The 17,643-nt window shown below is 34.7% G+C and overlaps 1 protein-coding gene across 2 annotated transcripts in view; it reads left to right on the top strand.

Moving 5' to 3' along the window:
- Positions 1 to 1,230: 1,230 nt before the first annotated feature.
- The window catches only part of LOC101901421 (ras GTPase-activating protein 1), a 54,985-nt gene continuing 38,572 nt past the window's right edge, over positions 1,231 to 17,643 (top strand). The window contains exons 1-2 of one of the 2 annotated variants that reach the window (XM_011294278.3): positions 1,231 to 1,655; positions 7,256 to 8,548. In XM_011294278.3, the coding sequence (XP_011292580.1) occupies positions 8,320 to 8,548 (229 nt within the window). In that variant the 5' untranslated portion in view covers positions 1,231 to 1,655; positions 7,256 to 8,319. The remainder of the gene's footprint in view (positions 1,656 to 7,255; positions 8,549 to 17,643) is intronic. The other variant, XM_005183622.4, reaches the window with a different exon arrangement.

The raw sequence follows: 17,643 nt of genomic DNA, 5'->3' as shown, positions 1-17,643 counted from the left end.
AACGCCATTCAAACACTTGGCTTTAAGTAGTACCAAGTCGAATTGGTGATCCCTATTTTTCAAGTTATGTGTTCAAAACTGCATTTAAAAAAAAAATAAAAAATTTAGTACCAAAATTTGGACTTTATTAATTTTCAGAAAAAGTAAGGATACTTTTTGCTCCTAAATGTTAATCAAAAAAAAAAAAAACTTCGGCTTTAGAACATCTTCTTTATTGAGACGTACTTTTTAGTGCCCTTCAAGGAAGAACAAGTATTTAAATGGAAAATTGCTACTGGAAAAGGTCTTGGTACAATTTCTCTAGGAAAATATGAAGTACTAACAACCTTAGGTCTGTTCCAGAACCTGCAAGAATCTACTAAATAAATAAATAAAAAAATTGGAAGTGGATAATAATATAGCAGAAAATACTTTCTTTAGTGCCTAAATTTGGATTTTATTGACTTTCAGAAAAAGTAAATGTTAGTTTTCTCAAAAAAAAAAAAAAGAAAAAACTTCGGTTTTAGAACTTCATCTCTGTTGAGACGTACTTTTTAGTGCCTTTTAAGAAAGAGCAAGTATTTTAGTCAAAATTTTCTAACGAAAATAGGAGGTACTAAAAACCTTTGGTCTGTTCCAGAACCTGCAAGAATCTACTAAATTTGCTATTTTCTCCGGTAAACTGAACTGCAAGGATGTAAAAATTTTTACTGCGATAACTGATTTTCCCTTGATGGTGTCGAGAAAAATTGCAATAATAGTAGATTCTTGCAGGATCTGGAATAGAGCTTTTGTTATGTTAGTAAAAACTTTTACATTATTGCATTTCTGGAACAGACCACTTGTCTCTAGATTCCTCAAAACTACATATCTGTAAACAAATTGTGCCTCTAATAACAATTAAAATAATAAAATGAACTTCTTAGTACCTTATCAAAATATGTTCTGTTCCAAAACTGCTAAAACTTTGTAGTATGATAACCGATTTTCCCATTATTATATCGAAAAAAATTGCAAAATTAGTAGCATTAAAGCAAAAAAACTATTATGATTGTCAATTCTATTGATTATGTGCCAAAAAAATATATTTTTATGGCATATTCCTTAAGAAAGTTTCGTTTTAGTACCTATTCCGCCATTTAAGGGCTCTCTAGACTCGAAAACGATCGATAAGGCAACACCAAATATATCGATTATTCGATGTTGCATTAACCACAATTGACTCAAAAGTGAGTCGATAGTCGACCTATGTATTCCTATTTTCGTGTCGTCGTCGTGAGTGATTAGAGAAAAGTTTCTTACAATAAAATTTGCAAATAATAAGAATTTACAAAAAGTCCTTGCAGAAAATTATTAAATTTATCGAGCCTTTTGTGCAAATATTGCTCTGGCCAACAATTGGCAATTGTTTTCCAATTGGGAAAAATATTTCGTGTGTCCGCGAGAGAGAAAAAAAAACGCAAAAGGGCCATAAAGATTTCAAGAAAGGAGGAAACAAAGTGAGAAAGAAATGTATTGTGAAGTTCAGATTGTCCTGTAAAAGCCGGAAAAAACAAGAAAAGTGTGTGCGTGATTTGTGTTTCGATTTTCTTTAAGAAATTTATTCGTTTTGGAATTATTTAAATCGTCTTGAAAAAGCGGTGGCGGCAGCGGTTCTAAATCTGTGACATCTAAAGGTGAGTTATGTTTGTGGGCTGCTGCGCAGTTACTGCGATGTCGGCAAAGACTTTAATTTGTGCTAAGGGTGTTAAGGGATACAAACAAGCCAAGAAAAAAAAAACCGGACTGGACTCCAAGGCGGCTTTTTGTGTGTGGGGAAATATGTTTGTTTGCCAATCCTTGGTGTGACGAGCCCCCTTTTGCCCCATACAGCAAGCCGATTTTCAAGGGAGTTGGGGGCCCTCCCTCTCTTTGGCTGGAATTTAAACAGCTTCAATGTGTTTGTTGTTGGCTCGTGAGTTCCCAAAGCCCACCAAATTTTTATCAAATCGTGTGGGTTTAAAGTTTCATTTTTGCTCCCATACATTTTGCTTTTGGCCCCCACCACCATCGACGGCGTATGGTCGTATGGTGTAAACAAATCAATGTGGGTGTTTTACATACAACAACAACAACAGCAATAAATGCTAGTTTAAATATTTTAAAAATTACCAAATTGCAGCTTTTTTTAGGCCTTGCTCTACCTTTTCTTTCATTCATTCATTCATCTGTCGTCTTCTTTGTTTGCTTAGACGGGAAGGGACCCGCACCCCCTCTCTGTTTTCATTCTCACACTATATTTATTGTCCATACGCTTAACATAAATATCCAATAAAGTTTTCTTATTCATTCATTTATTGTTTGCCTTTGTTGTTGTTGCCTCGATTTGTATTGGGCTATTATTGTCTACAATTTCCACATTTTTTTTCCTCCTGTGTGTCTCCTTTTCTTTTCCGGGTGGGTGTGTTTGTGCGGCCGTTTCCAGGCCTCATTGTCAGCCCTTTTTTGCCAGTCGTTCTGTCCTTGTGTTTGGATTTCCTTGTATTTCCTGCGCCTGCCTGTGTTTTGGGAATTTCGTTTTTGTTTCCTCTTTTTTTTTTTTGCTTCATTTTGATTTTCATTCCTAAACAAAAAAAAAAAAAAAAAAAAAAAACAAGTTTGCCCAAAACCGCTAAAATGTTCTTGCTTCTTGTTCTGGAGAAATATTTTTATACCCTCCACCTTGGAAAGGAGGGTATGTTAAATTTGTCATTCCGTTTGTAACCCCTCTAAATATTCATCATAGACCCCATTAAGTTTATATATTCATGATCAGTATAAAATTCTAAATCGATTTAATGAGGTCCACGATACCTATAAAGTCTATATCGGGTAAGTGGATCGGGTCTTGAACACGGACTTTCTGTCGTCCCGGGTTCAACGCCCAAGAAAAAGAAATATTTTTCCGGGATCAGGGTAAAAATAACTATCTCTGGACAAAATTTCGAAAAAATCGAGGTGTTTTTACTAAATTAGAGACGGGGCAAGTCTGTCTGTCGAAATCACGTTACAGCTCACATTATTTGCCGTTGAGCTTTAAAATTTGGCACAATAGTTTGAATTATGTCTAGGATGGTTGACATTGAAAATGAGATATATCGGTCCGAGTTTTTGGATAGCATCCATACAAGGGTACCTCTCTATTTTCGGTATTTTGATAGTTTTAGTCACATATTTCCACCAATTTGTCTAAAAATTAATATTTGTAGTTTGTTATGGGTTCTAGCTCCAGTTGCGGAACATTGTACATATAGCTCCACATTTTCGTATAGCCCCCATATAAGGGTACCTCTCGATATTCGGTATTTTGATGATTTTAGGGACATCGTTCACCCGAATCGTTTCAAAATTTATATTTGAAGTTTGTAATGGGTTCTAGCTCCATTGGCGGAACATTGTACATATAGGTTCACGTTTTCGTATACCTTCCGTATGAGGGTACTTCCCGATATTCAGTATTTTGATGATTTTAGAGACATCTTCCACCCGAATTATTTCAAAATTTGTATTCGAAGTATGTAATGGGTTCTACAGTCTATGCCTAAAAATTTTTTATGCCTGTTCACGTCTTCGTATAGCCCTCATATACCGGTATATCCCTTTATTCGATATTTTGATGATTTTAGCGATATGATTTGCCGGAATTGTTTCAAATTTCGTATTTGAAGATCTTAATGGCTACTACAGCCTATGAAAAAAAAAAAAAAAAAAAAAATAACCAATGCATGCCCCTTCGCATATCTTCGTATAGCCCCCCTATAAAGATTATCATTTAAACGGTATTTTTCGGAATTTTTTTGAATATACCCTTCCTTCCTTCCAAATGTTAGGTTCGGGGGCCTTTTCAAACTTAGCTAGTAATAAAGGACTTGAGTCAAGTTTATGGCCCCTCAAGGATCAGCCTAAAATTTTCACCCTACTCTGCTCGTGGGGCCATTGGGTCTACTTTTCAGAAATAGTTGGGGCCTCTATTTTGATTTCATTTAAAACAAATGAATATAATATCGCGTACACATTTGCAGGACTCCTAAGAAATTAGAAGTTAGTATCATAAAATCGGCCCCGCCCGACTTTTAGACTGTCTTTACTGGTTTTGAATATAAAAATTATATTTTACACTTTTTTGAGGTTACAACTGATTAAGGCCGATTTCGACAGGATAACTTCGTCATCGGTATGTGGTCCCAATGGAAGAAAGATTCTCCATCAAATTTCACTATTGGTCACCGAACAAACGAAATCTGTAGCTATAATGCATACAAAGAAAAAATTAATTTTAAATTTTGAATATGTGAACAAATACTTATTTACGTGTTGTTAAAAGGTTACATCCGAATTAGGTCGAAAACACCGGAATCCCCTCAATGTAGATTATTGGCCCCAATGGAAGAAAGATTCTCCATCAAATTTCACTGTAGGTCACTGAACAAACCAAACCTGTATGTATTATATATTGGTGATTAGCAGAAAATTCTAACCGTACGTCTTTCTATCCATTGGTCCCCATTGTCCGTCTGCTGAAATCAAGATACAGCCCATATTTTTTAACTTAGAGCTTTGAAATTTGCCATGATGGTTGCCATTATTTCTAGGATGATTGGTATTGGAAATGAGACGAATCTACAAAAGTTTTCCCCTAGCCATCATATAATGGTACTTTCCGATATTCGGAATTTGGGGTATTTTAACCACATTTTCCAATGTATTTGTTTAAAATTCGGTATTTGGGCTTCATAATGACCACTTTTCCCTCAGGCAGAAAAATATCTATATAGGTCCAGGTTTTCCTATAACTTCCATGTAACATTACTTCTTGATATTCAGTTTTTTGATAATTTAACATGTTTTTTTTACGGAGTGGTTTTAACTTTTGTATCTGGTCTGTTTAGTGGATTCCAATGTATCATATAATAAGTGATCTGTTAATGTATTCTTCAAGTCCCCCTAGAAAGGTACCTCCCGATATTCGATATTTTAATGAAGTAGCCATATTTTTTGAAATTTAGTATTCGGTTTTCCTAATGCCTTCTCTTTCCTCTGGCAGTAAAGTTTCTTTTTAAATCCATGTTTTCCTATAGAGCCCCCCCCATGAAACGGTACTTCTTGATACTCAGTATTTTGATGATTTAAGATAATTTTGGTTTTTTTTCGGAGTTGGCTTAAATTTCGTATTTAGAGTCTTTAATGGCCTATCAGGCAATAAGTGGTCCGTTAATGTATTCACATAGTCCCCATAGAAAGGTACCTCCCGATATTCCTTTATTTTAATGACTGTAGCCATATTTCTCAACGGAATTGTTTGAAATTTGGTATTTAGACTTCCTAGTGGCCTCTATTTCCTCTGGCAGTAAAGTTTCTATTTAAATCTACGTTTTCCTATAGAGGCCCCATGAAACGGTATTTCTTGATATTCAGTATTTTGACGATTTAAGATAATTTTGTTTATTTTTTTACGGAGTTGGCTTAAATTTCGTATTTAGAGTCTTTAATGGATTTCAACGTATCAGGCAATAAGTGGTCCGTTAATGTATTCTTATAGTCCCCATAGAAAGGTACCTCCCGATATTCGGTATTTAAATGACTGTAGCCATATTTTCCAAAGGAATTTTTTGAAATTTGGTATTTGGACTTCCTAATGGCCCCTAGCAGAAACGTTTTTGGTTTCTTTAGTGAATTCTAACCATTCAGGCAATAAGTGGTCGGTATAGGTTAAAAGGTACCTCCCGATATTTGGTATTTTAACGACTGTAGCAATATTTTTCATTGGAATTTTTTGAAATTGGGTATTCGGACTTCCTAATGGCCTCTATTTTCTCTGGCAGAAACGTATTTAGAGTCTTTAGTGAATTCTAACCATTCAGGCAATAAGTGGTCCATTAATGTATTCTTATAGCCCCCATAGACAGGTACCTCCCGATATTCGATATTTTAATGAATGTAGCCATATTTCTCAACGGAATTGTTTGAAATTTGGTATTCGGACTTCCTAATGGCCTCCAGCAGAAACGTATTTGGTGTCTTTAGTGAATTCTAACCATTCGGGCAATAAGTGGTCGGTATAGGTTAAAAGGTACCTCCCGATATTCGGTATTTTAATGACTGTAGACATATTTTCCAACGGAATTGTTTGACATTTAATATTCGGGTTTCCTAATGGCCTCTATTTTCTCTAGCAGAAACGTATTTAGAGTCCTTAGTGACTTCTAACCATTCAGGCAATAAGTGGTCCGTATAGGTTAATGTATTCCTATAGTCCCCATAGAAAGGTACCTCCCGATATTCGGTATTTTAATGACTGTAGGCATATTTTCCACCGGAAATTGTTTGACATTTGATATTCGGGTTTTCTAATGGCTTCTTTTTCCTCTGGCAGAAACTTTCACCACTTTCCTATAGGGCCTCCATGTAACGAAACTTCCCAATATTCAGTTTTTTGAAAATTTTAACCACATATTCTGCTGGAATTGTTTGGAATGTAATTATTGGGCCTCCTAATGGCAGCTATTTTCTTCTTGCAGAACATTTTCTTTGTATGTCCACTTTTTCTTTTATAGCCTCCATAGATTGATACCTCCCGATATTCGAGATTTTTTATGATTTTAACAACATTTTTCCACGGTACTGAAAGTTAGGTCCTGCTGAATGTAGCATTTTTTAATTTTACCTATTTTTAGGACAGTTTTTGGGGATTGATTAGGCATTTCAAGCGAAGAGTTAATTTTTTTTAATTTATTTCCTTTAAGAAGGGGGGATAGTACGTTTTCTTAGAGAATGGTACCTTTTCTCCCAGAAGCAAAAATTTCTAGTATCGTTTGCTATCCTATTTAGCTATTTTCTCGGGAAAATCAGGTTTCTATTTTGAAAAGCTTCTTGCTATGGGTCTTGAAAAATACACTTTCTCAGCTTAAAATTGGCTTTTTAATGCCGTTCTTAGAAAGAGCTGCCTTTTTGGAATTTTTTCTAGAGGGCGATTATCTGTTCCAAATAAAAAGAGGGTCTTTGAGTATCCTTTCTTTATGAAAAAGTTTTTTTTTTGTAACTTTTGCCACAAAATAATTGCCGAATAGTACCTTTTCTCTAAGAAAAAACTGTCTTTAGTGCCCAATTCCGAGTAAATTATGTTTTGTAGATTTCCTCCAGGGAAAGAGTTTTTTGTTTTTTTATTTTTAACAAATTTTCCCAATGCCATGCTTACCTACCGATCGATATGATATCACTTATCACTTACTTATTCTATCTTCTTGTGCTATTATTACAGTGTAATATCATCTCATCATCATCCACATCATCTTGTCACTAAGAGAATACTAACCTCTGTCATAGAGCCCATGGACCGCATATTCTGCTCACGCTTTAACCAATAACCCAGATATTAGCACTGATTTCATTATTAACAACATCAACAGCATCATCACAGACTTTCGGCTATAAGACAAAAGGCCTTAAAATGGGGCCGCCTTGAGTCAATTGGAGCAGAATTTTAAGAATTCCAAATAAGAAACCTATTTCGTTGGAGTCCACGAGAAGAGTAAAAACCAAAACTCCTTCCCCTCCCCTTCAAGTGCCATTGCAACGAAGCATATTTATTTACATTTTGGACAGTACTTGTCCAGATTTTTAACGAAGACGAAGGAGGAACCTTTTGAGAAGAAGCAAGAAAAAATAATGAAATGGAACACTGCCCTTAGGCATTTGAGCTGAACAGACCCTTGCCACATAGATAGCATCATTGTTCCACATACATGGCACTTGTCTGGAATGTTGCAAGTTGCCAGAGACTCTAATGTAAAGGTGCAAACTCAACTACCCAGAAAAGGATTAAAAAGAAAACGGAAACGAGGAGCGGGAAAAAATAAATCATTAGCATAAACAAAAGTCAAACTCAATTAAAGCCAAAGCGTGCCAACGAAAGAAGGCAACTTTAAAAACCCAGAAACGAATAACCTTAAATACTGCCATATTTATAAACAAAACAAAACAACAGCAGCAGCAGGAGAAAACCATTTCTCTGCTGATTTCGAAGAAATTTCAAGGAAGCGCTTCATCGTCCATTAATCACCTGCCGAAATCATCTGCATCGGCGAGCGTCATCATAACGAGAAGGAGCACAGCGTCTTGGACTGGTCATTTTTTTTACATACATTACATACGTGTGTCATATTTTACGCCTGCCTTTAAGCTAAGCAACAGAAGAGCATTCATACACAACCCATCACCCCCCCCCCCCCCCAACCCCAATAAATTGTCGCTTTTTTTGCTCCGTAATTTATTAATAAAAAAACATTCAAAATTCTACCCAATATCTTACCCTTGCCTCCCAAAATGGCAGATTTAATGCGCCTGGGCAACGTGGATGTTGTCATCCAAAAGGACAAACTTGGCTCACCGATTGGCGGCTCAGATGATGGTAATTTAGCGGCCTTTGGTGCTGGCATTAATAATTTTGGTGGAGGCAGTGGCGGCGGCGGCGGAGGTGGTGTCGGCTTTGACATGGGTGATTTACAACAGGAATTGGATCAGGATGAGTTCGATGGCATGAATTTGACAAATGGTAAGTTTGGAAATTTAATTAAATTTTTTTAAATTATTTAATTGATTTTTTTTTGCTTTTGAAGAGGGAAAGATATTGCAATGTTTTAAAAGAATATTTTTAAGGACCTATGGAATTATATAAGGATATAAAAGTCGGAAGCAAAGTCTGAATTTTTTTTTATAAAAATTTTTCCAAAGGACTTCATGGCCACATTCTCCACTCAAGATCACAAAACATGAATATTTTCATATTTCAAGGACCTATGGAATATTTCTAAGGATATTATTTTTTTGAAGTCGAAAACAAAAAATATTTTTCCAAAGGACTTTAAATCCACATTTTCCACTCAAGAACACAAAACATGAATATTTTCGAAGGAATCCCTTTTTAGAAGAGCTTTTTAACACAAACCTTGGAATATTTAAGAAACAATTTCAAAAGAACCAGAGGTGTAAATAACTTGGATTTTTAAGAATTTTTTTCCAAGGACCTGAGACCACAAAATCCAGAATTTTAAAGAACATTTTTGCAAGGACGTTTAGATCGTAAATGCTGAATTTTAAAGGACCTATGGAATATTTCTAAGGATATTATTTTTTTGTTGAAGACGAAAACAAAAGCCTGGATTTTCTTTATAAATATTTTTTCCAAAGGACTTCAAAACCACATTTTCCACTCAAGAACACAAAACATGAATATTTTCAAAGGATCTAAAAAATCAAAAAAAAAAAAATGAACTGGATCTTTAAAAGCCTTTTTCGAAGAGCTTTTTAACCCAAACCTTGGAATATTTAAGAAACAAATTCAAAAGAACCAGAGGTCTAAATAACTTGGATTTTTAAGAATTCTTTTTTTTTCCAAGGACCTCAAACCACAAAACTCAGAATTTTAAAGAACATTTTTGCAAGGACGTTTAGATCGTAAATGCTGAATTTTAAAGGACCTATGGAATATTTCTAAGGATATTTTTTTTTTTTTTTTTTGGAAGACGAAAACACATGCCTGGATTTTCTTTATAAATATTTTTTCCAAAGGACTTCAAAACCACACTCTCCATTTAAGAACACAAAACATGAATATTTTCGAAGGATCTAAAAAACCCCCCAAAATAATGAACTGGATCTTTAAAACCCTTTTTTACCCAAAACTTGGAATATTTAAGAAACAAATTCAAAAGAACCAGAGGTGTAAATAACTTGGATTTTTAAGAATTTTTTTTTTTTTTTTTTTTCGAAGGACCTGAGACCACAAAACTCTGAATTTTAAAGAATATATTTGCAAGGACGTTTAGATCGTATATGCTGAATTTTAAAGGACCTATGGAATATTTCTAAGGATATTATTTTTTTTGAAGACGAAAACAAAAGCCTGGATTTTCTTTATAAATATTTTTTCCAAAGGACTTCAAGACCACACTCTCCATTTAAGAACACAAAACATTAATATTTTCGCAGGATCTAAAAAACCCCAAAAAAATGAACTGGATCTTTAAAAGCCTTTTTCGAAGAGCTTTTTAACCCAAACCTTGGAATATTTAAGAAACAAATTCAAAAGAACTAGAGGTCTAAATAACTTGGATTTTTAAGAATTGTTTTTTTTTCCAAGGACCTGAGACCACAAAACTCAGAATTTTAAAGAACATTTTTGCAAGGACCTTTATATCGTAAATGCTGAATTTTAAAGGACCTATGGAATATTTATATAGGATATTTTTTTTTTGAAGTCGAAAACAAAGCCTGGATTTTTTATAAATATTTTTTCCAAAGGACTTCAAGGCCACACTCTCCATTTAAGAACACAAAACATGAATATTTTCGCAGGATCTAAAAAACCCAAAAAAAAAAAAAAAAAAATGAACTGGATCTTTAAAATCCTTTTTCGAAGAGCTTTTTTTATCCAAACCTTGGAATATTTAAGTAACAAAATTCAAAAGAACCAGAGGTCTAAATAACTTGGATTTTTAAGAATTGTTTTTTTTTTTCAAGGACCTGAGACCACAAAACTCAGAATTTTAAAGAACATTTTTGCAAGGACGTTTAAATCGTAAATGCTGAATTTTAAACGTATAAAAAGAAAGACCGACGATATTTTTTTAAGAATATTATTTTCGAGGACATTTCGAACACAAAACCTGGTTTTTAACCCAAGGACCTGAAACCACAAAACCGAGAATTTTAAAAAAACATTTTTGCAAGGACGTTTGGTTTGTAAATGCTGAATTTTAAACGTATAGAAAGAAAGACCGATGATATTTTTTAAGAATATTATTTTCGAGGACATTAGGAACACAAAACCTATATTTTAACCCAAGCACCTGAAACCACAAAATTCCGAATTTTAAAGAGCATTTTTGCAAGGACGTTTGGATTGTAAATGATAAATTTTAAACGTATAAAAAGAAAGACCGACGATATTTTTTTAAGAATATTATTTTTGAGGACATTTCGTACACAAAGACCTGGTTCTTCACAAATATTTTCTGAAAGTATTCAATCAAGATCACACAAGGCGGATTTTTAAGAAGGATTTTCAAGAATCTCAAGAACACAAAATGTGCATTTTTTAAGAGTGATTTTTAAAGGATTGAAAGACAAAAAATCGGGCTTTTTAAAGCATTTTTTCGAAGAGATTTTTAACCACGAATATTTTCTAAAAGGCTTCAATCAAGATCACACAAGGCGGATTTTTAAGAATCTCAAGAACACAAAATGTGAAATTTTTTAAGACTGATTTTTAAAGGATTGAAAGGACAAAAAAATCTGGCTTTTAAGGCATTTTTTCTAAGAGATTTTTTAACCTAAGCCTTGATTTTTTAAGGAGACGAATTCAAAACAATTTTGAAAAATCTCAAACAAGTTCGTAGAAGTGGGGCATTTTTTAAACAGATCTATCAAAGATTTTAAGAACATAAAATGTGAATGTTTTCAGAAATGATTTTTAAAGGATTGAAAGGACAAAAAAAATCTGGCTTTAAGGTATTTTTCTGAAGAGATTTTTTACCTAAACCTTGATTTTTTTTAAAGAGCCGAATTAAAAAAAAAATCTGAAAGACCTCAATGAAGATCGCAAAAGGTGGTCTTCTTTAAAGGATTGAAAGAACAAATAAACTGAATTTTGTGGCAATTTTTCGAAGAGATTTTTAACCTAAACCTTGAGTTTTTAAAGAGCTGAATTCAAGAGATCCAACATCCAAAAAATACGAGCATTTCTGATAGACCTCAATCAAGATAACAGAAGTTGGGCATTTTTTAAACAGATTTATCAAAGATTTCAAGAACACAAAACCTGAATGTTTCCAGAAATGATTTTTAGGGGATTGAGAGAACAAAAAAATCTGGCTTTGAATACCCTTTTTTGAATAGATTTTTGAATTTTTAAAAAGACGAATTCGAGAAACCTATATCCAAAAACCTTGGACTTTTTATAGATTTTTATACCCTCCACCTTGGAAAGGAGGGTATATTAACTTTGTCATTCCGTTTGTAACATCCTTTAATATTCGTCGTAGACCCCATAAAGTATATATATTCATAATCAGCATAAAATTCTAAATCGATTTAACGATGTTCGTCTGTTGAAATCACGATACAGCTCACATTATTTGACGTAGAGCGCCAAAATTTAGCAGAGCAATTGGTATTGTGTCTAGGATGGTTGGTATTGAAAATGAGATATATCGGTCCACGTTCGGTATTTTGATGATTTATGCCACATTTTTTCACGGATTTGTCTGAAAATTGGTATTTGTAGGTCATAACGGGCCCTGTACGTGTGGCAAAACATTGCATGTATAGGTCCACGTTTTGGTATAGGCCCCATATAAAGGTACCTCCCAATATTCGGTATTTTAATTATTTTTGCCACATTTTTTCACGGATTTGTCTAAAAATTGGTATTTGTTGGTCATAATGGTTTCCAGCTCCGGTGGCGAAACATTGCATGTATGGGTCCATGATTTGGTATAGCCCCCATAAACGGTATCTCCCGATATTCGGTATTTTTTCTAATGTTTCCTTTACCCTAAGGTGGGAGGTATTAAAAGTTTGGCCCGGCCGAACTTAATGTTCTTTTACTTGTTTTTTTATCAATGGGCCTCAAAACCACAAAACGTAGACTTTAAAAATCTTCTTGAGGTTCTATGGAGCACTAAAGTTGGATTTTTTCTGACATATTTTCGGGGAAACCTATGAACTTTTTAGAAGAATATCTTTTTCTTTTTCGAGTATTGAAGGAACAAAAAAATCTGGCTTTGAAGACCCTTTTTTGAATAGATTTTTGAATTTTTAAAGAGCCGAATTCGAGAAACCTTTATCCAAAAACATTGGACTTTTTATAGATTTTTTTTTATCAATGGACCTCAAAACCACGAATCGTAGACTTTAAAAATCTTCTTGAGGTTCTATGGACAACAAAGGCTGGATTTTTTTTGACATATTTTCTGGGGGACCTATGAACTTTTTAGAAGAATATCTTTTTTTTCGAGATTGAAGGAACAAAAAAATCTTTTTGTTGAAGAGATTTTTGAATTTTTAAAGAAGCCGAATTCAAAAGACCCAATGTCCAAAAAACGTGGACTTTTTTAAGATTTTTTTCAATAGAACTCCAAACCACAAATCGTAGACTTTAAAGATCTTCTTGAGGTTCTATGGACAACAAAAGCTGGATTTTTTTTTAATATTTTCAGGGAGACCTATGAACTTTTTAGAAGAATATCTTTTTCGAAGTCATTTCGAACGTAAAACTTGGGCTCTTTTTGAGCACATTTTGCTGAGGAGATTTCGAACACAAAACTTGAATTTTTAAAGAACAATTCGCCAGCAACTTAAAGATCACAAAACCAGATATTTTGGTGCCTAATGGGCCGCAAAAGCTAATTTTTGTAAACATATCTTCTAAAGAACCCACGATTTTTTTTAAGAATATTATTTTTAAGGACATTTCTGGCACAAAATCTGGATTTGTTAAAAATCCAAAAACGCTTCTTTTGAGAAATTTTACAAAAGAGGACCTTTAGAAAGGAAAAATTTACCACGATCTTTTTAGGAATATTAATTTCAAGGACATTTCTGGCACAAAACCTGGATTTGTTAAAAAGAAATTACCTCTGCCCAGGAAAACGCTTCTTTTGAGAAATTTTACAAAAGAAAGCTGATTTTGAGGAATTTTAGAGAATTTAAAGAATTTCGAGGACCTTTAGAAAGAAAAAATTTACCATGATTTTTACCACGATTTTTTAGGAATATTATTTTCAAGGACATTTCTGACACAAAACCTGGATTTGTTATAAAAAATTTCCTCTGCCAAGGAAAATGCTTCTTTTGAGAAATTTTACAAAAGAAAACTGATTTCTGAAAATGTTTAGAGAATTTAAAGGATTTCGAGCACCTTTAGAAAGGAAAAAATTCATTTGGGGATTGATTTAAAAGTGAAAATTAGCTTTTCGAGACCTCTGTGAAGGAAAAATCAAATTTGAAGAAGAAAACTTCTGCTTTTGAGCAGCGTTTTCACAAAGCAAAGGGATTTTTGAGGGTATGTTTTAATGGGATCAATTGAAATTTCGAATGAGACTGAAAAAGTTTTTTTAAGTAATATTTTCAAATGGGAGGAAACCTTTGAGGTCCTCTAAGAAGGGAGGTGCTCTTGAGGATATTCACAAAGGAAAAGGCGCTTCTTAGATCCCTTACAAAAAATATAACATTGAAAATTGAAGGCCACACTTTTCCAAGAGAATTGTTTGAAATTTGGTATACAGAGTTTTTAGTGGAAACGAACTTATTAGGCGGAAAGTAGTCTATATAGGTCAATGATTTTCTATAGATTCCATTAAAAGGTACCTCCTGATATTCGATATTTTCCCGATTGTAGCCAAATTTTCCAACGGAATTGTCTCAAATATAATATTTGGTTTTCCTACTGACCAATATTTCCTCTGGCAGAAAAGTTTCTACAGAGGTCAACATTTGCCTATTGCCCCCATAGAAAAATACCTCCCGATATTTGGTATTTTGTTTATTGCGGCCACATTTTCCAAGGGAATTGTTTGAAATTTGATATTTGAGTTTCCTTATGGCCACTATTTCCTGTGGCAGAAAAGTTTTTATATAAGTCCCCCCGTCTTCCTATAGTCCCCATATATCGGTACCTCCCGATATTCGGTATTTTGATGATTTGAAGCGACATTTTTCATCGGAATTGTTTCAAATTTGGTATTTGAAGTCCGTAATGGATACTAAAGCCTATGACAGAAAATTGTCTGTGCAGGTCCATGTCTTCGTATAGCCCCCATACAACGGTACCTCCCTATATTCCGTATTTTGATGATTTTAGCGACATTTTTTCAGCGGAATTGTTTCAAAATTGGTATTGGAAGTTCGAAATGGATACTACAGCCTATGACAGAAATTTGTTTGTGCAGGTCCATGTCTTCGTATAGCCCCCATATAACGGCACGTCCCGATATTCGGTATTTTGTTGATTTTAACAACATTTTTTCAGCGGAATTGTTTCAAATTTGGTATTTGAAGTTCGTAATGGATCCTAGAGCCTATGACAGAAAATTGCTTGTGCAGGTCCACGTCTTCGTATAACCCCCATATTATGGTACCTCCCTATATTTGGTATTTTGATGATTTTAGCAACATTTTTTTAGCGGAAATGTTTCCAATTTGGTATTTGAAGTTCGTAATGGATACTCCAGCCTATGACAGAAAATTGTCTGTGCAGGTCTACGTCTTCGTATAGCCCCCATAAAACGATACCTCCCGATATTTGGTATTTTGATGATTTTAGCAACATTTTTTCACCGGAATTGTTTCAAATTTGGTGTATGAAGTTCGTAATGGATACTAAAGCCTATGACAGAAAATTGTCTGTGCATGTCTACGTCTTCGTATAACCTCCCATGTAGTGGTACCTCCCTATATTCGGTATTTTGATGATTTTAGCGACATTACTCACCGGAATTGTTTGGAATTTTGTATTTTAAGTTCGTAATGGGAACTACAGCCTATGACAGAAAATTGTCTGTGCAGGTCCTCGTCTTTGTATAGCCCCCATATAGCGATACCTACCTATATTCAGTATTTTGATGATTTTAGCGACATTACTCACCGGAATTGCTTCAAATTTGGTATTTGAAGTTCGTAATGGATACTACAGCCTAAGACAGAAAATTGTCTGTGCAGATCCACGTCTTCGTATAGCCCCCCTATATAATGGTATCTCCCTATATTCGGTATTTTGATGATTTTAGCAACAATTTTTCACCGGAATTGTTTCAAATTTGGTAATTGAAGTTCGTAATGGATATTACAGGCTATGACAAAAAATTGTCTGTGCAGGTCCACGTCTTCGTATAACCTCCCATGTAATGGTACCTCCCTATATTCGGTATTTTGATGATTTTAGCAACATTACTCACCGGAATTGTTTCAAATTTGGTATTTGAAGTTCGTAATGGATACTACAGCCTATGACAGAAAATTGTCTGTGTAGTTCCTCGTCTTCGTATAGCCCTCCCTGTAATGGTACCTCCCTATATTCGATATTTTGATGATTTTAGCAACATTTTTTTAGCGGAATTGTTTCAAATTTGGTATTTGAAGTTCGTAATGGATCCTAGAGCCTATGACAGAAAATTATTCATGCAGAATTTTTAGCGGATTTTATTCTTTTTTTCTTTGAAAATTTCCAAATTCGTTCCAAAGTTCCGAATTTACTGCTTTTTTGTACTTGTATTTACCTCATTTTAAAGGAAAATTCAAAGTTCGTTTTTGTTTTTTTTTTTTTACTTCTAAGGTCATTATCCCACATGATGCCTGGATGTCCTTCAATCTGGATAATACTTCCATATATCAGTCATTGCTCTCAGAGATTAGTTTTTTTAAGGGGAAACCAAAACAACGACATTTAACTATGGAAATAAGCCACTAACCTTAGCTTTGGGATTATGACGATTACAATGGAGCCAAGGAAGACGGATGTAGGAAACGGAAAATATAACAGTTTCAACTATTTTCTGTTTTTTTTTTTTTTCCAAAGCATTTGGGAATAATACCTCACATGCGAATGCCATGAAAGATGGAAAACAATGGAATCTTGAGGGTAGACTAGCTTCCATGGAGGATTTAAATAATTATTATCACCTCAAAGGTTCTGTTGGGGTATGGCAAGGTGGAGAGAGGAGTGGAAAGAAGCTGAAAAGTGTTGAAACTGTGTTGACAAAAGAAGTTCTGCAAGACTTGCGAATAGTTGCCGGCAATTAAATTTCACTCAAAATTCAATGCAAGACCAACAAGAGCAACCCCCTAGCTTTCCCATCTCGTTAGTGGTGGTGGTGATGTGTTGTTGGCTTGGCCTGATGATGGAAACTATTTTTGTGAGCAGAACGACAGACAAACAGACGTTAGGCTGTCTGCGTTTTTGCATAATGTTCCAGTTTTTTAAAAAGGCCCAGGAATGAGACCATTCCGTCGCTTGGCTGTTTGTTGACGTTGTGTATTTTTATGCAAATAATGCCACATGAAAGAGAAATGTTGCCATCCCCCGCATTTTCCCCCTTCCCTGGCTCTGGGGAGCGGCAGGAGGACAACGAGCAGGGAGTTATGTTAGGTAAATTATTATGCATATGAGTGAGTGCATGTGTGCCTTCTTTGGATGAATCACTCGGAAATACGCCGTTTTTGCTGCCTCAATTTGTTGTATGCTAAAATACAACAACAAGCAATAGGCCTCAAGAAGACGAAGAAGGAAGGCAAAAAAAAACGAAGAACGCAAATCCCCGCAAAAGCACTTAACACACAAACCAAAGACCAGGCCGACAGACAGACATGGAGTAGTCGTTGTCTATCAGGCCAGTCCAACTGGCGATTGGTGGAATTATACCCAAGACAATGGCAGGGGGGGGACAAATGTTTATGGTGGTGGAGGCACAATCAAAACAAAGGCAACACAAACGTTCCGTAGACCTTCATTAGGAAGACATAACCAACCAACCAGCTAGCCAGCCATCCAGCTAGAGAGTCTATTTTGGAAAAGAAAACCCAAAATGCAAAATGAACACACGGTAGCCAAAAACTAATAGGATTTTGCAGGGGACAGACAGGTTTTATGGC

Source organism: Musca domestica, unplaced genomic scaffold (genome assembly GCF_030504385.1).
Source record: "Musca domestica strain aabys unplaced genomic scaffold, Musca_domestica.polishedcontigs.V.1.1 20, whole genome shotgun sequence".
NCBI classification, from domain to species: Eukaryota; Metazoa; Arthropoda; class Insecta; order Diptera; family Muscidae; genus Musca; species Musca domestica.
The sequence above is the reverse complement of the archived record's forward strand: the minus strand, read 5'-3'. Positions and strand labels throughout refer to the sequence as shown.